Here is a 21,624-nt window from a genome sequence, read left to right as displayed (position 1 = left end):
CGCATTATTACTCATATGGCTAGCGTTTCTCTCCTCATTCAGTGGCTACTTTCATAACTGCATGAACGTAAACTTTTCAACTATGTTTCCTCTCATTTATCCACTTCTAAAATTATGCAACCATAAGAAGTTTGACTTTAAAAAAGGGAAAAACAGAAATAGAAAAGAAACACCCACATGTTCTATAACTCCTATTTCTAACAGACCTGTAACAGTGTATGAGTATGTATGTAGACAAAAAATACTCTAATCTCAGATTATTCAAAACTTAAATTCCCTTTAGAAAGGAGGGGTGAAATGGAAAAACAGAGGACAGGTTATACTGACGGTGCTAAATATTACAGATATAAACACAATACAAGAACCTCTCTGGAACAGAATACTTTTATGGTACAGAGTGAGATTTTCTAAACTTAGCCTATTTTTTAGCTTAGGCCCACTAGTTTTAATAATTTAATTTGAGTTAAAATGTGTTTTTATCTATGTATGAGCAAAATGTGACTTCAAATTTTTAGCTTTGGTAATAGAAGGTATCTTTGATTTATACAAAAAACTGCTTTGTGCCTGCATTTATTACTCACTTTTAGAATAAATAAGAAATTAATTTTAGGATGCCATAAGGACAAGTTTGCCAACTGTCCAACCACCTCACTTAACAAACTCATTTCACTGAAGAGTTTATATAGGGTGCAAGTGTCTGCAGTAATGACAGAAGTCCATAAAGCCTGTGGGATCTGATTTTGCTCATGCAGAGCACAAGAATCTCTGGATTGACCTCAGCCCTTAATGTAATCTTAGCTGTAGAGAGAGGAAGTAGCTCAATGATTAAAAGTTTTTTACATTTGATATTTTGAGCAAAGACTTACACTAATGTTAAAGAAAATTAACAGAAGTCTGAATTCTTATTTCAGTTTTTTCAGTGCAGCTGAAAACAGCTTTAAAGAGTTTAAGACCATACTTGTATAACTGAGACTTTGCCAGCCAATTTAGACTCCACCGTGTTTTACGTAATTCTTTAATATCTAGAGGTTATTTTACATTAGCTAGCATTGCAATTATAATCAGTCTGTACGTTACTGAAATAAGTCTACTGTACTATCTATTCCACCTAAAATACCGGAAACCTATTGTATGTGGCAGTCTTCCAGTAAAATATAATACACCATTCATATTATTTAAATTTTAAGCATCTTGTTCGCTGCATCATTATGCTAATGCAAAGAATTTTTATCTAATAGTACCTGATTCAGCCAGATGTACTCGATTGTAGAGAATCTGGAGAGAAAAATCTCTGGATACAGAACTTATTCCTTCCTCTTTAAAGATCCTCAGAGCTTCCAAAGGTAATTCCATAAATAATGTATCTGCTAGTAATACCACACACAATCCTAAATCCATAGGTGTACCTGAAGAAATGTGACAGAACATGATTGAGATTTAGTAGTTCTCAGTATGTACATAAATAATTGAAGTTAGATGTAAAAACCTAAATTTCCTCTATTGTATGACACCTGAACTCCATTTTACTGTGGATTAAGTGCATTATGCAAAAATATTTCTTTTGATACCGTTACTCCTAAGATGATGTCAAACTTCTATCCATATGCACTTGTGAGCACTGATTCTTCAGAATGGAGAAAAATATCCCCATTTTAATAACCAACCATCTCAGACTGAAGTCCAGGTGTATGCAATGTATTCAAGAAAATGATGTATCAGCCTATCAGTACTTAAAGGGGGCTTCTAAAAAAGATGGCGGCAAACTTTTTAGCAGGGCCTGTTGTGACAGGACAAGGGGGAATGGCTTTAAACTAAAGGGGGGGTAGATTTAGACTGGATATAAGGAAGAAATTTTTTACGCTGAGGGTGGTGAAACACTGGCACAGGTTGCCCAGAGAGGTGGTGGATGCCCCATCCCTGGAAACATTCCAGGTCAGGTTGGACGGGGCTCTGAGCAACCTGATCTAGTTGAAGATGTCCCTGCCCACAGCAGGGGGGTTGGACTAGATGACCTTGAGAGGTCCCTTCCAACCCAAACTATTCTATGATTCTATGATTCTATCTTTGGAAATGCAAAATTGCCTTAGCAGTGTTTGGCTAAACAGTATAGAGTTGTAAAGGAGCTCTTATCCAATACTAACTGTATCTTCTGTAGGAAACTTTTTGTTTCTGTTATTTAGAAAAAAACTACTGAATATCATTATGACAACATTTTTCTGTTCTACAGAGAAACAACAAATACATGGCAGACAAGTTATTCAGGCTTTGCAGAACAACAGAAGCAGCCAGCTGCCAGTTTGCAGAAAGAAACTCTTGCAGGTAAAAGCAAATGCAAATGTGTATCTTTTTTTTCAGTAATTTTTAATTGAGAAACCTCACTGCCTCCCACCATAAAGCAAAACACTCATCCCCAAAGCAAGCCATGGACTTGATTGCCTCTTCTCTTGGAATGTGTTTAGGGACATATTCCAGCATTAGGCTTGCATTAAAGCAAAAAACCCTTGAGAGTCCATAAAGTAAAAAGCAGGAAAAGACAAAACAAAAAGAGATCAACAGATTTAAGAAAGTTCTTTCTTTTGGCCTTTCTCCTGAAAAGACTGGTTTGTAATAAAGCCATTTTATTCAGCTGTCTAAAGCCTGTATAGTTTCAAGACTGGTGGTGGAGCTGGAGCGTGTCCAGAGAAGGGCAACGAGGCTGGTGAGGGGTCTGGAGAACTAGTCTTATGAGGAGCGGCTGAGAGAACTGGGGTTGTTTAGCCTGGAGAAAAGGAGGCTGAGGGGAGACCTCATCGCTCTCTACAACTACCTGAAAGGAGGTTGTAGCGAGGTGGGGGTCGGTCTCTTCTCCCAAGTCACTAGCGATAGGACAAGAGGAAATGGCCTCAAGTTGCGCCAGGGGAGGTTTAGATTGGATGTGAGGAAAAATTTCTTTACTGAAAGAGTGGTTAAACATTGGATGTGGCTGCCCAGGGAGGTGGTTGAGTCACCATCCCTGGAAGTATTTAAAAGACGTGTAGATGAGGCGCTTAGGGACATGGTTTAGTGGGCATGGTGGTGTTGGGTTGATGGTTGAACTCGATGATCTTAGAGGTGTTTTCCAACCTTAATGATTCTATTACTCTATGATTCTGTGACTGTAAATACATGCAGAAGGATACCTCCTTCCAGTGTATGAATAATCTCTTTGGAAGTATACCAAAATACTTTACTTGATATAGAAAATAAACAGACAAAACCACTGCTAAAGCCTTTTTCTTCTCCCTGGCTTCAAAAAAATTGAAACTAAAATGAGAGGATTTTGGTATTTGTCCATACACAAACACATATACATATATTGTACTCAAGAGAGCACATACCCCGCATTCTAGTGTGTTTGGTGTCCTTGTCTTTCACTTTTATTTTTCCTGATTCAGCTGCTGAAACTGATGTGCTCTGTTCTCTGGGAAGAGGAATTACAGTGAAAATATTACCAGCACTAATACTTATGTAAGTAAAAGTTTTCACAGGAAACACAAAGACAAAACTGCTTCAATCTCGGTGAAATTTTACACAAAGGATGTACTCCCTTTGGAGTCCCTGTCCTTTGGAAATCCTTAACTAGTTAAATTATAATGTCTCATCCTGAACTCAATATTGTATAACTTAAGCTGGAGAACAGTGCTTATTAGAGATGGCCATTAGTCTATCATATGGTTCAATCCAGTGTATGAATAATCTCTTTGGAAGTATACTAAATACTTGATCTTGCATATCCTGCATATCTGTCTTTCAAGATGTAAAAGTTCATTCAACAGGGTCTGTTCTTGCTATAACCATCCCTGTATTTGTAGGACTTGAGTCACCATTCTATTTTCATGAATGATGATAAAACAAGTCTAAATGTCTTACCTGATATCAGAAAAATCAAACTGTGACAGTACCGGTTTCAGATATTCTTCCATAATTTCTAATATTTCTGAGAAATCTGATGTCAAATCATGTCCATAATCATCTGTTTTCTCTGTTGGAGTCTATCACACACATTGCAACAAAAAACAGAATAATTACAAAGTGCTATTTAACATGGATGGAGGATGTATTATGTTAAATCAGAGGCTAAATCAAATAATTTGAAACATCGTAAAATGGAAAATATAAATATAGAAAGTCAGTTTCAAAACTACTTTACTTCAAAACATCACTCCTATCAGCATTTTTCAAATATTCTAACATAGGAATCAATACAAGATGTCCATATTTGTTATTTAAGCCATTAATATACTTCTGCAATTTTAATGGGGAATGGCAGGGAAGTCCAGCAAAAAGAAAAGATAATGTGGCAATCCAAATCACAGGAAGAAATTGTGAAAGGACAATTTTGAGAAGTAAACAGAAACTGCAAGATGAATGTAGAAGAAGCAAATGAAAGTGTATGGAGAGATCAGTGGAGCCAATTTAGGAAAAAAATAAACAGAATGAAGAAAATAGGTAAGGAGAGAATAGAAACATGTAGGAGAAGATGACACTAAAAACTCGAGCTCCTAAAAGCCAATACAGATGGACACAAAAACACTAACTGGAAAAACGAGCTCAACTAAATGGCAAAGAGTGTTGGTATTAATGAATGGACTTCTCACCCAAAGCTCTGTCTGTGTGGCTCTGTGCAGGTTGCATGCATAATTATTGAAAGTTGTAATGCACATGCATTTTAAAAACCTAAGCCACTTTTTTTTTCGTCTGTTCTACCTGACAGTATCTTATCACCTTTTTCTTTACTTATGCAACTACAGCAATCTATGTAACTTGCCGTTACAACAAAGGCTGGCCATGGACAAGAGAAAAAGTGATCAACACTTCAACCATCTGCAATAATCAGTATTTTAACTGAAAGAAACTAACATGATGAATAAAACAGAATTATAATTCAAGAACCGGATGTGTCAAAGTTGTGTGATTTAAACAAAGAAAACTTGTATAGAAAATTCAGTATGATCAATATTTTTTACCTTTATATTAATGATGGAAATAGGTCTATACCAGCTTTTGTTAATATGCTATATTTTAACAGTGAATTTTGATTGGTATCGAAAAACCTGAATTTTATCTAAGGCAGCCAAAATTAAAGTAAATTAGAGTGCTAGGATGTAGACTTGCACATTTCGCATGTAGAAAACTTTGTCACCTTACAGCTTAAAAGCTTATGTGAAAGTCACAGGCTTTTCCAGTGTACCTTTATGCTACACGTGTGTTCACTGATTGTGAAAAACAATGTCCTTATAGAACTGAGCCTTCTTGCAGTAACAGAAAACTTTTATCATATAGAATTTAAGAGTGTTCATAGCTACAAACTTGGAATTCCAATGAGATGTGTCCTTGAAGCAAAATTTTGTGACTAACAGACTTGGATCAACTGTGTCCAAATAAACAGCTATAGTGCAAAAGATATTGCCCTAGAAAGAAACTTTTCTGTATTGGAAATCAGTAATAAATCTCTGGCTAAGATAGTTTTATTTTGATTAAAGGGTTGAGATCTATAATCCCATTTTTTTTTCTTGGGACAGCTGGGGCTTTCATGTGATATGAAAGGCAATGTACATCTGCAAATGCAGATCTTAGAGGTACGGCACATTTTCAAGTAAATTGATCTCAACTGCATCAATTTTCAATTCTGATAAACTACTGATTGTTTCAAAGCTGCTGAATGACATTGAAAACTGTAACAGAATAACAGTAAGATTAAATTTTGAAGCAGAATACACAGTATTTAGCAACTGTGAAGACTAGAGATATCACACCTGGAATAAACAGAAAATTCTGCGTAAAGAGTGTTTATGGTAGTTTTTTAGTACATGTTTTTCACCCTATTTTAAATATAAGGTAATCAAATATATTACCACATCTGTTTTGGAGACACACTCTTGCAAGTTTTGAATGACAGTCTGTTTAAGATGACTCTTCATCTTTTGCTGCTTGTAAAGATGCACTTTTTCCAACAAAATACTAAATGTATCAGGGTTCACAGGAAATCGAGAAACTTTAGCCTGCACTATTAAAAGGAGGATAACACCATCTTAAGACTCTTTTTGAGACATCATATTTGTACTTGAAGAAATGACTGTACAGAAATCATCAGTTTCTAAAGCCATGGTATTCTTTGAAAATGAAGTAACTGTTTATATATATATTTAGCACAAAATATATACCGAAATGTACAATGAAAAAAATCTCTACGATTATTTATCTTTAACAAATTTAGCCTTCAAATATAAACAAAAATTCTGTAAATAGTGACTAGATACATTGTATCTGATAACGAAACACATGTATTTAGGTATTTTCTTTCCTCTGGTATTAATAAGTTACAATTATTTTAAAAATTATTTTAAAATTTTACTGACTGCAACAGTGAAAGATATGAACCTTCTCATAACATCAGTGCAATGCTTTTTATCTCTTAAATGTAGGAGGCACTTACCCATTGGCTGAGTGGGTTTTCCTTTTTGCTGTGCAGTACTTACTTTTGGCATTTCAATCAATGAACTGTACAAATTTGATCTATGGAAAGCAGAAAACTGCTGAGTAGATTATTTGACTGTTCAGCCTTGTTTCTATGAAGCAAATTTATTAGATGAGTAATTATTACCCTCTAATTTAACGTGCTCACAAATACTCTCAAGATGCAGTATTCACCCTCACCTTGGGGTGCAAAACCTAGAAAATCTAACTGGAACAAACCGAGAGCTGTAAGGAAAGGTGTTTCATTGCTATATATCCAGTAAGGTAGATTTTTATTTGTTCCATAACAATTTTTTATTGTTATGTTTACCTTCACAACTGGTGAAGGTACTCATAGTCAGTTGCTGTAGCTCAATTTATGAGTCATTGCTAATTAGGCTGCAGTAATGAGATAATTTGTGGCTTTTTAAAGCTAAATATGACCCCTCCTAACATTTTCAAGAGCATAAGCAATAAGAGCTGGAAACTATTAACAGAATTTAGGAGGATATCAAGAATGGCCTGAAACTTTTCAAGTGATCTCTGGAGATTTAAGAGATAATTAGGGAAATCAAAAGTACAGAAAAACGTAGAGCTTTAAGCTGCAGGCAGTTTTATTTACATATTAATTTGTTCACTATCCTAAAATTCAAGTCCAGCAAAATTAGAAGTAAAAGGCAATAAACAACCAAAATAGTGATCATTTACAGGTGAAAAAAGATGACTTTTGTAACAAACAGAATGCTAAATCAAAATGATTAAATTTTATACCTGTCTTCTGAATGTTGGAGAATAATTATGCAGAAATCAGACGGCAATTCATCCATTATATTAAAATGTTCAACAGGAACACAGAGATTTCTCCATGCCTGTACAATAATTCAAAAGTAGCATTATTTTCATAGATTTTATATACCCCAATCTCAGTTCTTTCATAAGAAAATTGATAATAATTCTAGGAAAGAAGGTGCTAATATTATAATTAATAAATATAATAATATATAATTAATATAATAATATAATATAATATAATTTAAAAATGCCAAAACACTCAGCAGATGTGCCAGGACAGGAGGCTCTGTACAAACAACAGGATTTAAGGGGGGGAAGATCTTTTTTAGTTTTGTTTTTATTTTTTGCTATCCTACTCTGTTATTAATTGGCAATAAATTAATTTCCCCAAGTTGGCTCTGTTTTGCCTGTCATAGTAATGGAAGACTGATAGCCCTGTCCTTGTCTTGACCCATGAGCTTTTCCTTGTATTTTCTCCTCCTGTCCTGTTGAGGAGGGGGACTGACAGAGCAGCTTGGTGGGCACCTGGCAACCAGCCAAGGTCAACCCACCACAAAAATATTTTACTAAATAATATACAACCCTTTTTGAGGAAATACAACCAAAACCAACCAAAAACCTCCTAGTGACTAAGGAGTCTGACTCAGGTGAAAAACTGGTCCTAGCAGAGGACCATAAATGTTTTTTTGACACTGCTGCTTTTAAACATGTGTGTTTATGTGTTTTTCAGATTGAAGTTTTATGTGCTTAAGCACACTGGGTACACTCTGGGTATACCTACATTATCAAGTGGTACAGATCATCAGGAGCAGAATTATACACTGTGCACTTTTCATTGACTTTTACTTCAGAGCACTTCTGGACTGGCCCCCTGGACTGAATGCCCACCCAGTGTGGCTTGAGTGCATCAGAGAAACCTGTTCAGTTTTTGTCTGAGAGGAACCCAGCCTTTGCACAGTCATTGTACCACGACACAAAGCAAAGCACCGTACGCAAGGACAACTGGGAGATTCACTTTCAAAGTGCATTCCTGATCTGAACTAAAAATCTCAACTGAATTTTAAAAAACACTAATAGACCCTCAGAGAGAACTACTTCAGTGACCACTTTGATTTCTTTCATCTCACGCTGCCTGGAATCATGCAGTTCAAGAATGCAGCCATGAACAAATATCTTGATTGCCACCTTTTCTTTCCTGAGCTATTGCCACAGGCACAGACATGGTGGGCATTGATGAATGTTTTCAGCTAGGGTATCTGTTACCAGTTAGACAATTACAGCAACTCAGAAACAGTGGCTTCTAAACAAAGTATTATCCTATTCCTTCTGCTAAATAAGATAATACAGCACATACAGAGAAAAGCCAAAACAGTAGCCTACAAACACGTACTTTTCTTATCCTGTACTGTATCTCTGCTTGCCACATTTTGTAAATGCTTAAACCCTGCCAGCTACAGCTAATCCTTTGTATCTCACTCACTGGCAGTTTTTAATTTCATTCATTTCTAACCTAGGGTCTTCCAATCCTAGTTTTTGCATCCACTTTTAAATCTCAGACATTTGAAGAATACGCAGTTCTCAGCCAGCTTAGACCGAAAGACAGAGTATTTATCTCCCAGAAAAGTTTATCCATTATTTGCTCCAGAACTACAAATTACATTTTACTGGTTGGTTTAAATATCCAGTTTGCAACACCACAGTTTAGTTGATGCCCAGACTCATACACCAAATTGTAACTATAAGACAAACTGGAATTGCATCCTTAAAATCTCACTTCTGACTTAAATTATGTAGCTCATGCCATACAGATAATCTAGCATAAACAAAACCACAGACAGTACATACCATACTAATAAAAATGTATTTCGATTCATGACTCAAATTAAGAAAACAAAAAATTTAATAGAGTTTAAAGAAAACAGATGAAATATTATTTCATTCCAGGAATAACTGAAACGATATATATCTGTGCATGTGTGTGTATATATGTATGTATACATGTATATACGTGTCTCTGTGTGTATTTATATAACATACATATAAACCCCTAATAAGTAGCACATCTCAAAAAGTTACCATTGAAGTAGCAGTCAGTTGCTGTTCCACATTTTTTAGAAGATCACTTGTGTTTCTGTTTTGTTTTAAATGATTCTGAAGATGCAGTAATGCTGCCAGCTGAGAGCTGCTGGTGTTAGATGTAGCTGTTAGAAGGATACTCTTCATCATCATAGACGCTGAACAGCTCTGTAAAATTTTTATATCTATTTATTTTTCCTCCCAAAAATAATATGAATACATATATACTCTATGTTTGTTATAACATATATGTATGTTAAAGTCCCCTGTTTGAAAGGTGAGATGGATTAGCAAAACCCTGTCTGCTATTTCTGTTTACAATCTAATGTAAATAGTCTGGCAATAACTTATGAAGATTTCTTAAATATGAATAGCTAGAATTGATTTCTTTGTCTACATTTATCATCTATGTTCCTGCATTTAGTCATCTAAGGTCTACATGGAAAGGCAAATGCCTGTGTTCTGAACTTAGCCTTTCAAGTAAGCTGAGTATTTTCTGTGTTTCTGTGCCTTTTACTGTATAGCCATCACATCACACATTTTAAGAGACCTCCTACAAAGAGCAATGTACAGGGTAAGACTATATCCTTTTCTTTCAGCAAATGTGCCAACCCTGTCCTTTGAACCGATGCTTGCTAAGAGTTAAAGCATATTTTTTTCTTTTAATGCAGCTGTCACATTAAAAAAATGCAATTCAGGTTGACCTAATCAAAAATTCCAAAGGGAGGCTTAATATTGACATGGAATGACATTTTAAACTTTTTTTTTAAAAATACAAACCTTTCTGGGCAGGATAGTAACTGAATTAACAGAATTTTTTGCCCAGTAAAAGACATGACTACTCATGGTTTTGGTGCCTTGATATGCATTCTACTTAGCTTGTTCACTAAGTATGACAGCAAACCATAAATAATATGGTGTACTGCAGGAGTACAGGAATAAAGGACTGAACCACGAAACCCAGTATTAGCTGTTTTCTGATTTATCAAAAGACCTACCTAGTCCATTCCACCCATGGGTGGAGGTATTTGCAAATCTAAGTGTTGACACAGAGGCAGGTGCTTACTACTGTCTGTCGTAATTTCCTGTGATTGCCTTGATGTGGCAGGAAGGAAACTAGTGTAAGGTGCATTTCTGTATTTCTACAACGGAGATGATGGTGTAGGAAGTATGCATTATTTGCTCCTGATGTAGCCATTCCTCATCTTCTCTGTGATGAAGGCACATACTCACATGAATGATTCATACATCTCCGAGCCATCTATGGGACCACGCTGTGTAGGTGTTGATTTGATGAACTGAATGTAAACCTTTCCTATCTACTTCAAAATAATGAATGAACAAATCCAGAGAAACATTTTAAAAACTATTTGTTAGGGAAGGATGAAACTGTATTTTGTGGTAATGTCTTATCTTAGCTAACCACATTATAGTAATTTATTCATATTAAAATCTTTTAATGTATGCATCATCAATGAAAACATCAAGTCAAACGCAACAGATACTAGAATTCTTAAAAAGCCACTGATCAAACATTTTGAACTCAGCAAACATATCATGTATTTAGTTACCTGTATTACTCGCTAATTCTTATATGTATTCATACATTGTGTTCTGTATGACAAATTTTCAGGCTATATGAATAGACATTTTTGCTCATGTAACTTAAAACACCCTTTTTATACTGGAAAGAAGCATAATACATTAGCTTCATTACCTGATGAAGTGCCAAGAACTGGCTCGTTGAAACTGGATCAAACTGTCGAAAGCATTCAACCATTTCAAAACTAGCAGGAGCCAGTACATCAGTAATATCATGACTGAATGCAATACCCATACACTGTAGCAAAGCTTCACTGGATTGAGAAAGATATTTCTGAGCCAACCTATGTTCCTTCTAGATGATAAAAATAAAATGGTTTGTATTAAAATATGTATTAATATTAAATATTTGTTAGATGTATACAGATTACTAGTGTGTTAGAAGAGATCAGTATTACTTTTTCATGACTAATTTTAATGCTTCTTCTCCTTTTTAAGGCATTTACTTAATGTATGATCAAAATATGCAAATATTTAGCAGACACCAACATCTGTTATACAGCATTAAAAAATGTATGTTTTAATAAGATACTTTCTTTAATATGAAACGTGCACTTAGCAGAACAGTATTTAAAATCCAGGCAATATGAGCCATTCAGAACAAAGGGATTTTCTGTCAATTTTCAGTACAGTTGTTTCCATTGACAGTTGACTATATTTAATACAAATAAACCCACAAATCTCTTATCTCAGGTATTTATTGATTATAGTAGCAACACAAACTGGACATTCCCAATTCCTAGTGTGCTTTGAACTGCAGTAGTTAACAGAGATCAGTTCACCATACAGTACAACTTAAATTTTGTAAGAATTTTACAAATGTTTTGTGATAGAAGTTATTTCTTTCTTTGTTCCCAGTCTGCAAAATGTTATGCTCCCTTAGAAAGGCGTGTCTGTGAAGCAGAGAGAAAGCTGCCTGTTCACATTGTCGTGGCTGCTACATGCTCAATCAGTGGGAAACCACTGAAGGAGAAATTGTTTCTTTCTGGGAGCAACTAGGAAAGCTCAATCAGGAGCTCCCACAGCATGTATTGAGGGGCAGGACAGAGATACACAGCAGAGTAGTGATGGAAAGCTGGGGTTTTGGGGGTTGTTTTGGAGATTTTTTTTCTTTTGTAAGATCAAATTTATGTTACAAACATTTCATTATCAGTTGAACATTATCAGTTCAAACAGAACTGATAAGGTAAGGTGACTATTATTCCATAAAAAGGAAGCACTCAAATTCTAATGCAAGCACATAGGCTAAAATACCTTTAATTCCTGTATTTTCCTCCTATACTTATCATATTGACATTTATTAGTTGGTAATCTGCTGTCTGTCACTTCCTGTTCACTGCAACCTGCTGAAGTCAGGAAAGTTTTTGTGATGTCTGATTTAGCTTCTTCCTGCTCATCACAGTATAAAAAAAGAATAATTAATCATTCCATTAAGTATGGCTGGCTTCATTTCTTTTGTGAAAGTCTAAGTGAAAATGGAACTCATCTTAAAAGAAATCATCTCACTATATGAATCACTTGATGGTGACAGATTTAGCAATATTACCAGGCATCAAAATTTCTTAATATGTTATGATGACAATATGACTAATAAAGACTAAAAAGGCCCACCATACAACCTCTAAGATTTTGATTTTCTGGTATTTGTCCTCAGTTAATTTCTTCTGAACACTTTAATTCATCACTGAATTTATAATGACTCAATCAACTTTCCTTTTCTTACATGGTGTTCTTACTACAACACAAAAGGAACTTACGAATCTGACCTTTTAAGCTACAAGTCATTACTTCTTGTTTGCATGGATACAGAGACCAACGTACCTAGCCTTTTAAGGCATTCAAGGAATTTTTTTTCTGTCTCTTTTGAAAATATTGTAATTAGTATATCTCACGAAAGAATCAAAAAATTATCTACATGAGGATGGCATGTAAGGCAGAAGCATTTTTCTGAAATTACTTGGGTCAGTATATATTTTTATTATGGCTTGCATGCAATACATAAAACCTATCTCTAAATAAAGAGTAGTATTATATAAATGTATGCAGAAAAAATATTGTGACAGACAAACTTTACACAAAGGAACGAATTTAAATGCAGAAAAGAATGCATACCATAACATCTCGCTTCCAATAAATCTCTGAATGTACAGGATCTACGTTAATGGCAAGTAAATGAAGAGTTTTTCCAGTGAGATATAGGCATTTGGATTTGATGTCAGGACAGCCTTTACAAAGATTCTGTACATTTGCTAACTGAGCCAGTGCAATATGACCCACAGTGCATTCCATACGCTTCCAATCCTGGTAAAATACATATTTATGTTTATTTGCTCATATATACCCACACATACAGAAACATACTTTTTAAAAAAACATAACACATATTTACATACAAGCACATTTGTTAAATGTGATTACACTTTCAACTACAAACGAGCTCAGATATACAAATTCATTAGCAATTGATAAAAAAACCTCTAACATCCATAAGCAAACAACAATCAGTGCTGAGGAAAACATGAGATAAGGGGAGGGTACCGAGGAGAACAGTGGGGATATTGTGCTTTCCTGTAACAGCATTTCCTATTGTCATTGTCAGAGACAGAATAAGGGGCAAGAATTACTGCTTTGTTCTAGTGGGGCATGTCTTACGTTCTTATTCATCAGCTCAGTTAGGCAGTTCTGCTTAAAACCAACTGTTTTAAAAAGAAGAGACAATAATGCAAAAAACCTCCCTGTCAATTATAAAGCCTCAAGTAATTTCCCTGCTACTCTTAGTGGTTTTTAAGTCTCTGCATCTGAGAAACAAAATCTTTCCAAGAAAACAAAACAAAACCAACCCCAATAAACCATCCCCAAGACAAAAACCACATGCTTGAACTTTCTTTGCTGCAAAACTACATGAATGGTCTGGGGACCCATGTCCTCAGTAGTGGAAGAAGTTCTGCTATGGAAAACATCCCTGGGAAACTTTGTTATACCTTTTATATGCAAATCATAGGACTAAATCTTTTGTATTACCTGTTCTGCTGCATCATCTTCAATAGTTCCCCTGATGAATGCCTCCACAATTCTATGAGATGATGCTTCTCCCACCTTTTTAAGCTTTTTCTCAGTAATAACAAGATGAAAAATATCCAAAAGAATTTCTACAAGATTTATCTTCCTGTTAGCTAGTTGCCTCATTAATGGGATACTAATATTTGTAGTCTGAAATATAAAAGAAAGTAGAATTCTAATTTCAAATATTTTTGCAAATTTACCTGTTAAGAAGTTAGAATGTTGTATTTCGTTTAACTAAAGAAGCAAACATTTCAACAATATCACCTCAACAGACCAGAGAGATTGCTATGAAGATACTTATGTAATTTAAAGGATAAACTTCAATGTCAAATATATTATAAAACAATAAAAGTAGCTGCATAGAAAAAGAGCAGCTGGGTTTTTGCTTTACACATCTTACGTACCTGGTACAAATATCTAATGCCAAAGGAGTTATAAATGTGTACATAAACCCAGGATTTTAATATTAATGGTTTTGGTAGCTGCACAAAAATCCTTGCTCTTTAAAAAAGGCAAAGCAGGAAAAAAAGCTGGATGCTAGACTATAATAATGGTACACACTAGCAAAGTAGGCTGCAGGCTTTCATTACCCAAAATACGTGATTTTGAAGACAGGCTTTCTTTATTTACATAACGTTCTGTGTAACCTTTTTTTTCCTTCTGAGAAATAAACACTTTATTGTGGAGAATTTTAAACTTGTGAGGTATTTAGAGAATCAAAAGTAACTCCAAGTTTAGACCTTTTCTTTTGTAGCTATTGATAAATTTTAGAATTAAATAAAATTGACAAAGACCAAACAAATCCTCTTATTTCTGCTTCTCTTCTTCCCTTTTAAACTGTAAATTCTTTTGGCATGCAACGTTTTCTTCTATATTCGAACAATGCTTATCACCACAGGAAGATAATCTCATTTGGGGCTTCCAGGAATTATCCAAAAATGAGTGAATAGTACAACTAAACCAGATTTCTTTTCCATGAATAGGAAAATATATATATATCGCCATACCTCATTAACTGCAAATAAGCTGCAAACATTATGAAACACTTCCTCTGTTTTGGATACTGCCCTCTGAGCTAAGTCATAAGCATCTAGATAGTGACTATGTTTTTCTTCTTTGTTTCTTTCCTGCTTGGCAATCATCCTGAAAAAAACCCCCATAAATCCAAAGGAACTAAGGTAAGAAAGTGTTTATTTCTATGGTATCAACACTATTCAACATATATAATAAAATAATTAGATTAATAGATTAGATTAATAGATTAAATAGATAAATTAATAGATAAAATAGATTAATTTTGTACATGTGCTTTCTAAATGTTTGAATAGGAACAGTGAACATTCAACACATTATTTTTTTCAAGGTCTTTTCTTGGAATTGTACTGGTGCAATGCAACAAGATGCTAAGACACAAAGAGAAGAAAGTCAGAAAATTCTGGAGTATGTATTCACCAGGAACAAAATGGCAGAATAGCCAGGTACAAAACATATTTCAGTCGTTCTAAGGGGACATCTTGGAAACAGCTGGGAGTCAAGTCACCGTGTTTTGCATTTTTGCTATTACAGCAATTTCTAGAGAACCATTTCAACAGTAAGAATTGTAAAAGCCTATAAATACTTGAGAATGATTGGTGTGGCTGCCAAAATGCCGTTACAAATGGGAAGACAAAAAGCTGACTTAGAGACCTCGATACTTTGTTTTGACCTCAAAAACAGTACAAAAATTACTAGTAGCATGTAAGATTAACTCTGCCTTCAGTGAAAAGAATTTTTGATTCTGCAGTATTTTTCTGAACACAGAACACATCAAGAATGCAAATAGATGTGTAACACCAAGATATAAAACCTGACAATATTATCTCCTCTTTTCCATCTTTAATTAGCCTATAAAAATGTAAAAAATACACTCCGTGGACTAGTAAACTTAAATAAAATTTTTCATCAGAGGTATAATCTTACCTGTGAATATTTGCACATTCTAGCAGTATCTCAGCACTGTAGTTTTTATGCCCATAATGAAAGAAGTCCTTCTCAATTTGAACTAATTTATTGTAAGATTCCTGTAGCGTATGTGGCAACTGACAAGACTCAGCATTAATTGTCATACAATCTTGGGCAAAATGTATCTGAATAAGTGTTTTCCTAGGAATAAAAATTAAGTACAAGATAGCAGTCAGACAGCACAGGCTGTGTTTGAAAACAGACATTATTTCTCTCTGCTCTCCTTTAAATTATAAGAAATCTAGAAAAAGCCTCTTCATTCTTTAGATCTGTGGTCTACAAATTATAGTAGGTCTCGAAAAAAATCAAAATACTATATTTTCAGATTAGGATTGAGGTGTCACTTGTTCCATGTATCTAATTATTCAAACTGCCTAGGCCTAATCAGTCTTCTAAATACAGTTGAACTGAAAAGATGATTAGTCTTCCCTTTCTAACCCAAAAGTTTCACATTTCTGGAAGGAGAAGGAAGTGTAAATGTTATATACTTCTCTCCTTTTACCAACACATTTTAAGCTCCCTGTGCTTGGATTTCAATGCAACCAAAATCATTGTTTAGTTTCACCATAAAAAGAATTCTTGGATCATGGTGAGGAGAGAAGTAGGTCAATATTGCAGACTACAATAGTGTTGTGGGAATATCTGTGCTCAAACAGATACCCCTGCATAGGCAAATGTATCTTGCTCATTTGGGTAACCTATACCAGAAACTATGCACAATAGGTTGTGGTATCTGAACTAGCTTACTAACTTAACAGGTAGCAGGGCTACATATAAGAATGAAGAAATTGGAAAGGAAATCTAAATTTAAAAAAAACCCAAACCATGGATTACTTAGAAGAAAAATATTTGAGAATCCACAGAATGCACCATACTAAAGAAAAGACGAATGGTAAAAATCACCATGTATTTGCAATGTAGCTGCGTAGTAGAGGCTGGGCATATTTTAATGAAAAGACAGTTACCTGGCTTCAAGGGATGCAATTATAAAACCCAACTCCGATTGTCTGTTAGGTCTCTTCAGTAAAGTAGATCTGAGCACATTTACAGTGTGGTCCAGTATCTCACAAGCCTGCAGGTAACATCAGAAATTTCGTAATTCTTTTTAAAATGTCTGATTTTAAACATGAATTCAGAAAGCTTAAATTTTGTGCAGAACATTTTTTTTTTAATATTCCCCAAGATGACTGATTCTTGACAACTGTATATAAGTCTAGAAAGTATGAGTTATGTTCATATTTAGATACTTTGATATGATTAAGTGAATGGAGCACATACACACAAGGAGAGAAGATGGAGCCAGACTCATCTTAGAGGTACATAGCAAAAGAACGAGGGGCAACAGGCACAATCTGGAAAAAGAGGAATTGTAAACAGATGTTCCAGTGTTTGGCAATCTTGATAGTCACTTTTTTTTTTTTTTTTTTGGTAACAAAGGCCCAGAAAGGTCGTGGAATTTCCATTCTTGGAGATATTCGAAAAGTGAACAACTTGATTCAACAGTAAGGTCAGATTTCACTTCAAAATTGCCCCTTTTTACCTGGGGTTAGACCAGATGACCTCTAACCTAAATAGTCATTTGATTCTGTATTTCACTGGCATCCTCTTAGGGACAGATTCCTGCATGCTTACTTACACCGACTAGCGTATTAATCCACAAGTAAACCTTACACTATTATAGTTTTGCCACCTGGGGATGTAAAAGAAGTCCCCAACTAATAGTTTTGAATGAAAAAGCCCTTAGATGATACTCAAAACCTCATCTACCAATTTGTCCTTATTAAAAAATTTTGCTGCTGCATTCATGTTGGTCAGACATGTAGAGGAAAAAAAAAATCCACCTCACACATTTCATTAATAGCTACACTGGTAAAACCTTAGTAAATACTCCCACTGGTAACCAGGTATTTTGTCCTTCAATGATTGTAAATGTGAGTTCAGCGCAAATTAAAATAATCCCCCTATACAAAACAGACTCATACAGATTATCAATAAAGGACAGATCATCACAGACACAACAGCATTGTATTTATGGTGAAACTCATGTAAGTTAAGGGTTGAACAGTAAATGGATATTTTAATGTTAAGGGTCAAATAGGAAAAGGTTTTTAATAAACATATATATTATACTTACAGTAGTATCTTTCAGAATCTAGAAATAATATTTGTAAAACTATTTGAAATATTTGAAAAGGAAGTGCATACTAGGAAATAATATTGAAAGTTATAATCTTCATTAACTATGGAAAATAAACACATCAGTGTTAACAGTCTGAGTACAAAAGCATTCTAACCAAGAGAATCAGATCTCTGGGATTTAGTTACACATATTAGATTACAATTGCTCTTATTTCAACAGAAAGATATACAGCTTATCATAAAAACATCCTAAACTTCTGTGGGTAAAATCTCATTCCTACTGGCCTGCATCTGTTTAGAATCTGTAACTAATATTTGTTGAATGCACAACAGAGAAAACAACACTAACTGCATTTAACACCTATTTTTGCTTTTATTCAAATGCAAAGGCTGTAACATTTCTCTTCACTGAGAGGCACCACTGCTGCAAAAAAAACCAACCACCAAACCCAAAAAAATTCCTTACCATGCTCTGTTTTCCTTCCCCCTCTTCCTCTAGAATTGCTTCTATTAGACTAAGAGTACTGTTGTACCAAAACTGTTCATTTCCTCCTAGAAGCTGTGCTTTCTCAAGGAGTGCTTTAGCTTGTCCGTGGTTTCTTTCCAGATTAGCCAACACAGCAAGTAAGTACAAGCACCTTGACACATCGTACAGGGCCCTCAATTCCTAGGAAGAAAGATATGTGACCTATATACAAAAGACCTACTACCGCTATTCATATTTACTTCTATTCATATTTTAGATTAAAATTATGAACAGGCACAGAAATAAGAAGCGAATGGTATTTCCTCAATTATCTGTAGAATTTCTTAGTTACTCCTTATATTACTTTGTTTTTTTTCAAAAACATAACGTGTCTACTTCATATCAAGAACTTCAAATCTTCAAATATATTTTATATTTCTTTATGTTCCCTTATCTTCTACCCCACAAGTCAAATAAGCTATTTTTCTGCTATTATTTAGTATGTATATCTGCTATCATTTGTCAGTATCTGGTGAAGAAATGTCGTGATGAAAAATTTTTTAGTGAACTGGGATCTAGATACACTAGAGCTCCAGTAAATTTACAATGCTACTTTATGCTAGTTATAAGTGATATACTAGTAGTATACAAGAGACAAATATAGTATACAGTATAGATAGTATGCTAGCATATAGACATACAGGATACTAGAAAGAAATTATATCATTAAAATTATTGTCCTCCCTAATGTCTTTTGAGCTTTTCTCAATGTACAATACTAAATTCATGCTTTAATAAGAGACCTATATTATTAATGAATATATTATTAATATACTATTTTTCAAAGTATTCATGATCCATGCTAAATATACATAGGCAGTTTTTACTTACATGAGAAAAATTATGTGGAATAACAGGATAACAATTACATTTTTTTAAAAGTAAAGGATTTATTGCAATAATTATGTTTCAGTAACCCGTATAACCACGAAGAGAGCTATAACAGAGAACAGTACATATAGGAAGAATATCTTTAATGTAAACCCTTCATAATAATGAGGCGATGTGGATTTGTTTGGTGGAACATACAGGCACTTATTTCAGATCTGCCAGAATTCTAAGTCATAATTTCAGTGTCAGTGGCTGTTTATCAAAACACAGTAAGACCGTAACAAATTCGAAATGATATAACTAGACTTTCAAATGATCAAAATGTTGAGAGGATGGAGCTAAATGCTCACTCTCTCTTATAAGCAAATCTTAAATGTCCCTAACTATTTTAACAAACAAGGTTTGGATATACATACATCTTCCAAGGTCACTGCAAAGCAGAGATGCTGACACTACTTCACAAGTTGAAATAATCTTTGGACAATTCCCATAAAGTTGGACAGTGCCATACATTTAAATGTACACCTTATATATGTTGAAACTGAAATGACACAGGTTTAGGGCAGGGGGGAGAAGGTTTGGTTTTGCAATTTTATTATTATTATTATTATTATTAGGAACGACCTGCATCAAAATGAACATTTTCCCTCTACATTTTATTAATTTTTCTTTTTATATTTTATTTCTGATGTACCTGAGTTGCAGCATGGGCCTCTGAAAGCAGAAGTCTTGCTGGTTGATACAAGCCTAGCTGAATTAGTACTTCAGCTTTTTCCATCCACAAGTAAGGGAAAGAAAGTGCACTCAGTCCCTTTCCTGTTACCGCATTTAACTCAAAAAACTGAAAAATAACAAAGTATTACACCTTCATAAATTTCAAAAAAACTAGATGGAATACAAACTGTTATTAACTATCATATTCAATTCTTGATATAACCCACAGTCCAGCTCTATTTTCTAACTTCGAAATTCAATGTTATATTACAGGAAAAACAGGTTTACTGTGAGATTTGGATTTTATAATCCTCAAAAGGCATTCAACTAATAAGTATATACTATTAAAACTAATTTTAGAACAGATTAACTACTTCAGATCTGCTACTGTCATGAAGAAGTTGATTCTTGGTGATAACTAAAACAATCAAAGAGAAAAACTTTGCAAAAGCTAAAAGAGGTGACTCGAGAGGGATTAGTAATTAGAAAAAAAGATATTTTACATGCACAAGAATGGAAAAATATACAAAGGGAGCAAAATGATGTGATGAAAACAAGGACAGAATTGCCATAATAAAGAGGAACGTGGAGGTAAGCTTTAAGAATATCAGTAAGGCAATTATCTTCCTAAAGAAGAGACATAAAGACAGAGCTGAAATATTTGCATGCCCTTAAAACAATGTATAAGAGGGAGCAAGACAGTATGTAGCGATGTAATGGAGAGAGGAAAAAGAAAAAATTGAGACCAAGAGTAAATACAATGTCTTTTTTGCTTCTCAGTCTTTTCCATTGATTTGCATTAATCCCAAATTCCATTTGTAGAAGTAGTTTTACTTTGTATGAATACAGATTCTATTTTTGTTGTTCCGCAATACAAATAATATGCCAGGCAAACCCAGCTTACATTCAGCTGATGCCTGCCAGCAGAATTTAAGTAGTACGCATTTTTAATGATTTTTTGTGTTCATGTATTTCTTAAGTATAAAATTATTTAAAAACAAACTAGCAAGTATATTAAAATAAAAAGTGAAGAGTAATTTATTAAAGAAACTGGAGTAGAAATAAAAACCTTTTCACTTGAAGTAAGGATATTCTCATCCCTACTACCATTCAGCTGAGCATTTTCAAAAAATGTTTTTCTTTCTTCTGTCTTAGTATGTACTTTTTTTTCTTTTTTCAGCGCAATCTCTTGCCTACACCTAAATCACAAGAAAGAAAAAGTAAATTCAAGAATATTTTAAAAGTATTTCATAATGAAGTATTAGTGTGTTAGGTATCCTTACCAAACACTCACTCTGTGGATAGATACAAAACAATCATGCACAGAATTTTAGGGCACAGCTAATATACCAAATTTGCCCTGTAGAGATCATGGGTTTTAATAATTTCCCCCCCCAACAACAACA

The 21,624-nt window shown here is 34.3% G+C and overlaps 1 protein-coding gene across 1 annotated transcript in view; it reads right to left on the bottom strand.

Moving 5' to 3' along the window:
- Positions 1–21,624, bottom strand: part of CFAP46 (cilia and flagella associated protein 46) — a 98,243-nt gene that overhangs the window by 13,026 nt on the left and 63,593 nt on the right. The window contains exons 38-54 of the mRNA XM_009326000.1: positions 21,381–21,417; positions 20,199–20,345; positions 18,623–18,814; positions 16,974–17,080; positions 15,967–16,149; positions 15,015–15,150; positions 13,966–14,154; positions 13,057–13,245; positions 12,199–12,333; positions 11,060–11,239; positions 9,343–9,510; positions 7,246–7,343; positions 6,455–6,534; positions 5,874–6,025; positions 3,889–4,010; positions 3,357–3,439; positions 1,242–1,406 (exon numbers count right to left, since the gene is read on the bottom strand). Coding sequence (XP_009324275.1) covers positions 1,242–1,406; positions 3,357–3,439; positions 3,889–4,010; positions 5,874–6,025; positions 6,455–6,534; positions 7,246–7,343; positions 9,343–9,510; positions 11,060–11,239; positions 12,199–12,333; positions 13,057–13,245; positions 13,966–14,154; positions 15,015–15,150; positions 15,967–16,149; positions 16,974–17,080; positions 18,623–18,814; positions 20,199–20,345; positions 21,381–21,417 — 2,363 coding nt within the window. The remainder of the gene's footprint in view (positions 1–1,241; positions 1,407–3,356; positions 3,440–3,888; positions 4,011–5,873; positions 6,026–6,454; positions 6,535–7,245; positions 7,344–9,342; positions 9,511–11,059; positions 11,240–12,198; positions 12,334–13,056; positions 13,246–13,965; positions 14,155–15,014; positions 15,151–15,966; positions 16,150–16,973; positions 17,081–18,622; positions 18,815–20,198; positions 20,346–21,380; positions 21,418–21,624) is intronic.

The sequence above is a fragment of the Pygoscelis adeliae genome, unplaced genomic scaffold (genome assembly GCF_000699105.1).
Source record: "Pygoscelis adeliae isolate BGI_AS28 unplaced genomic scaffold, ASM69910v1 Scaffold4, whole genome shotgun sequence".
NCBI lineage: Eukaryota > Metazoa > Chordata > Aves > Sphenisciformes > Spheniscidae > Pygoscelis > Pygoscelis adeliae.
This window is presented reverse-complemented; position numbering and strand designations above follow the sequence as displayed.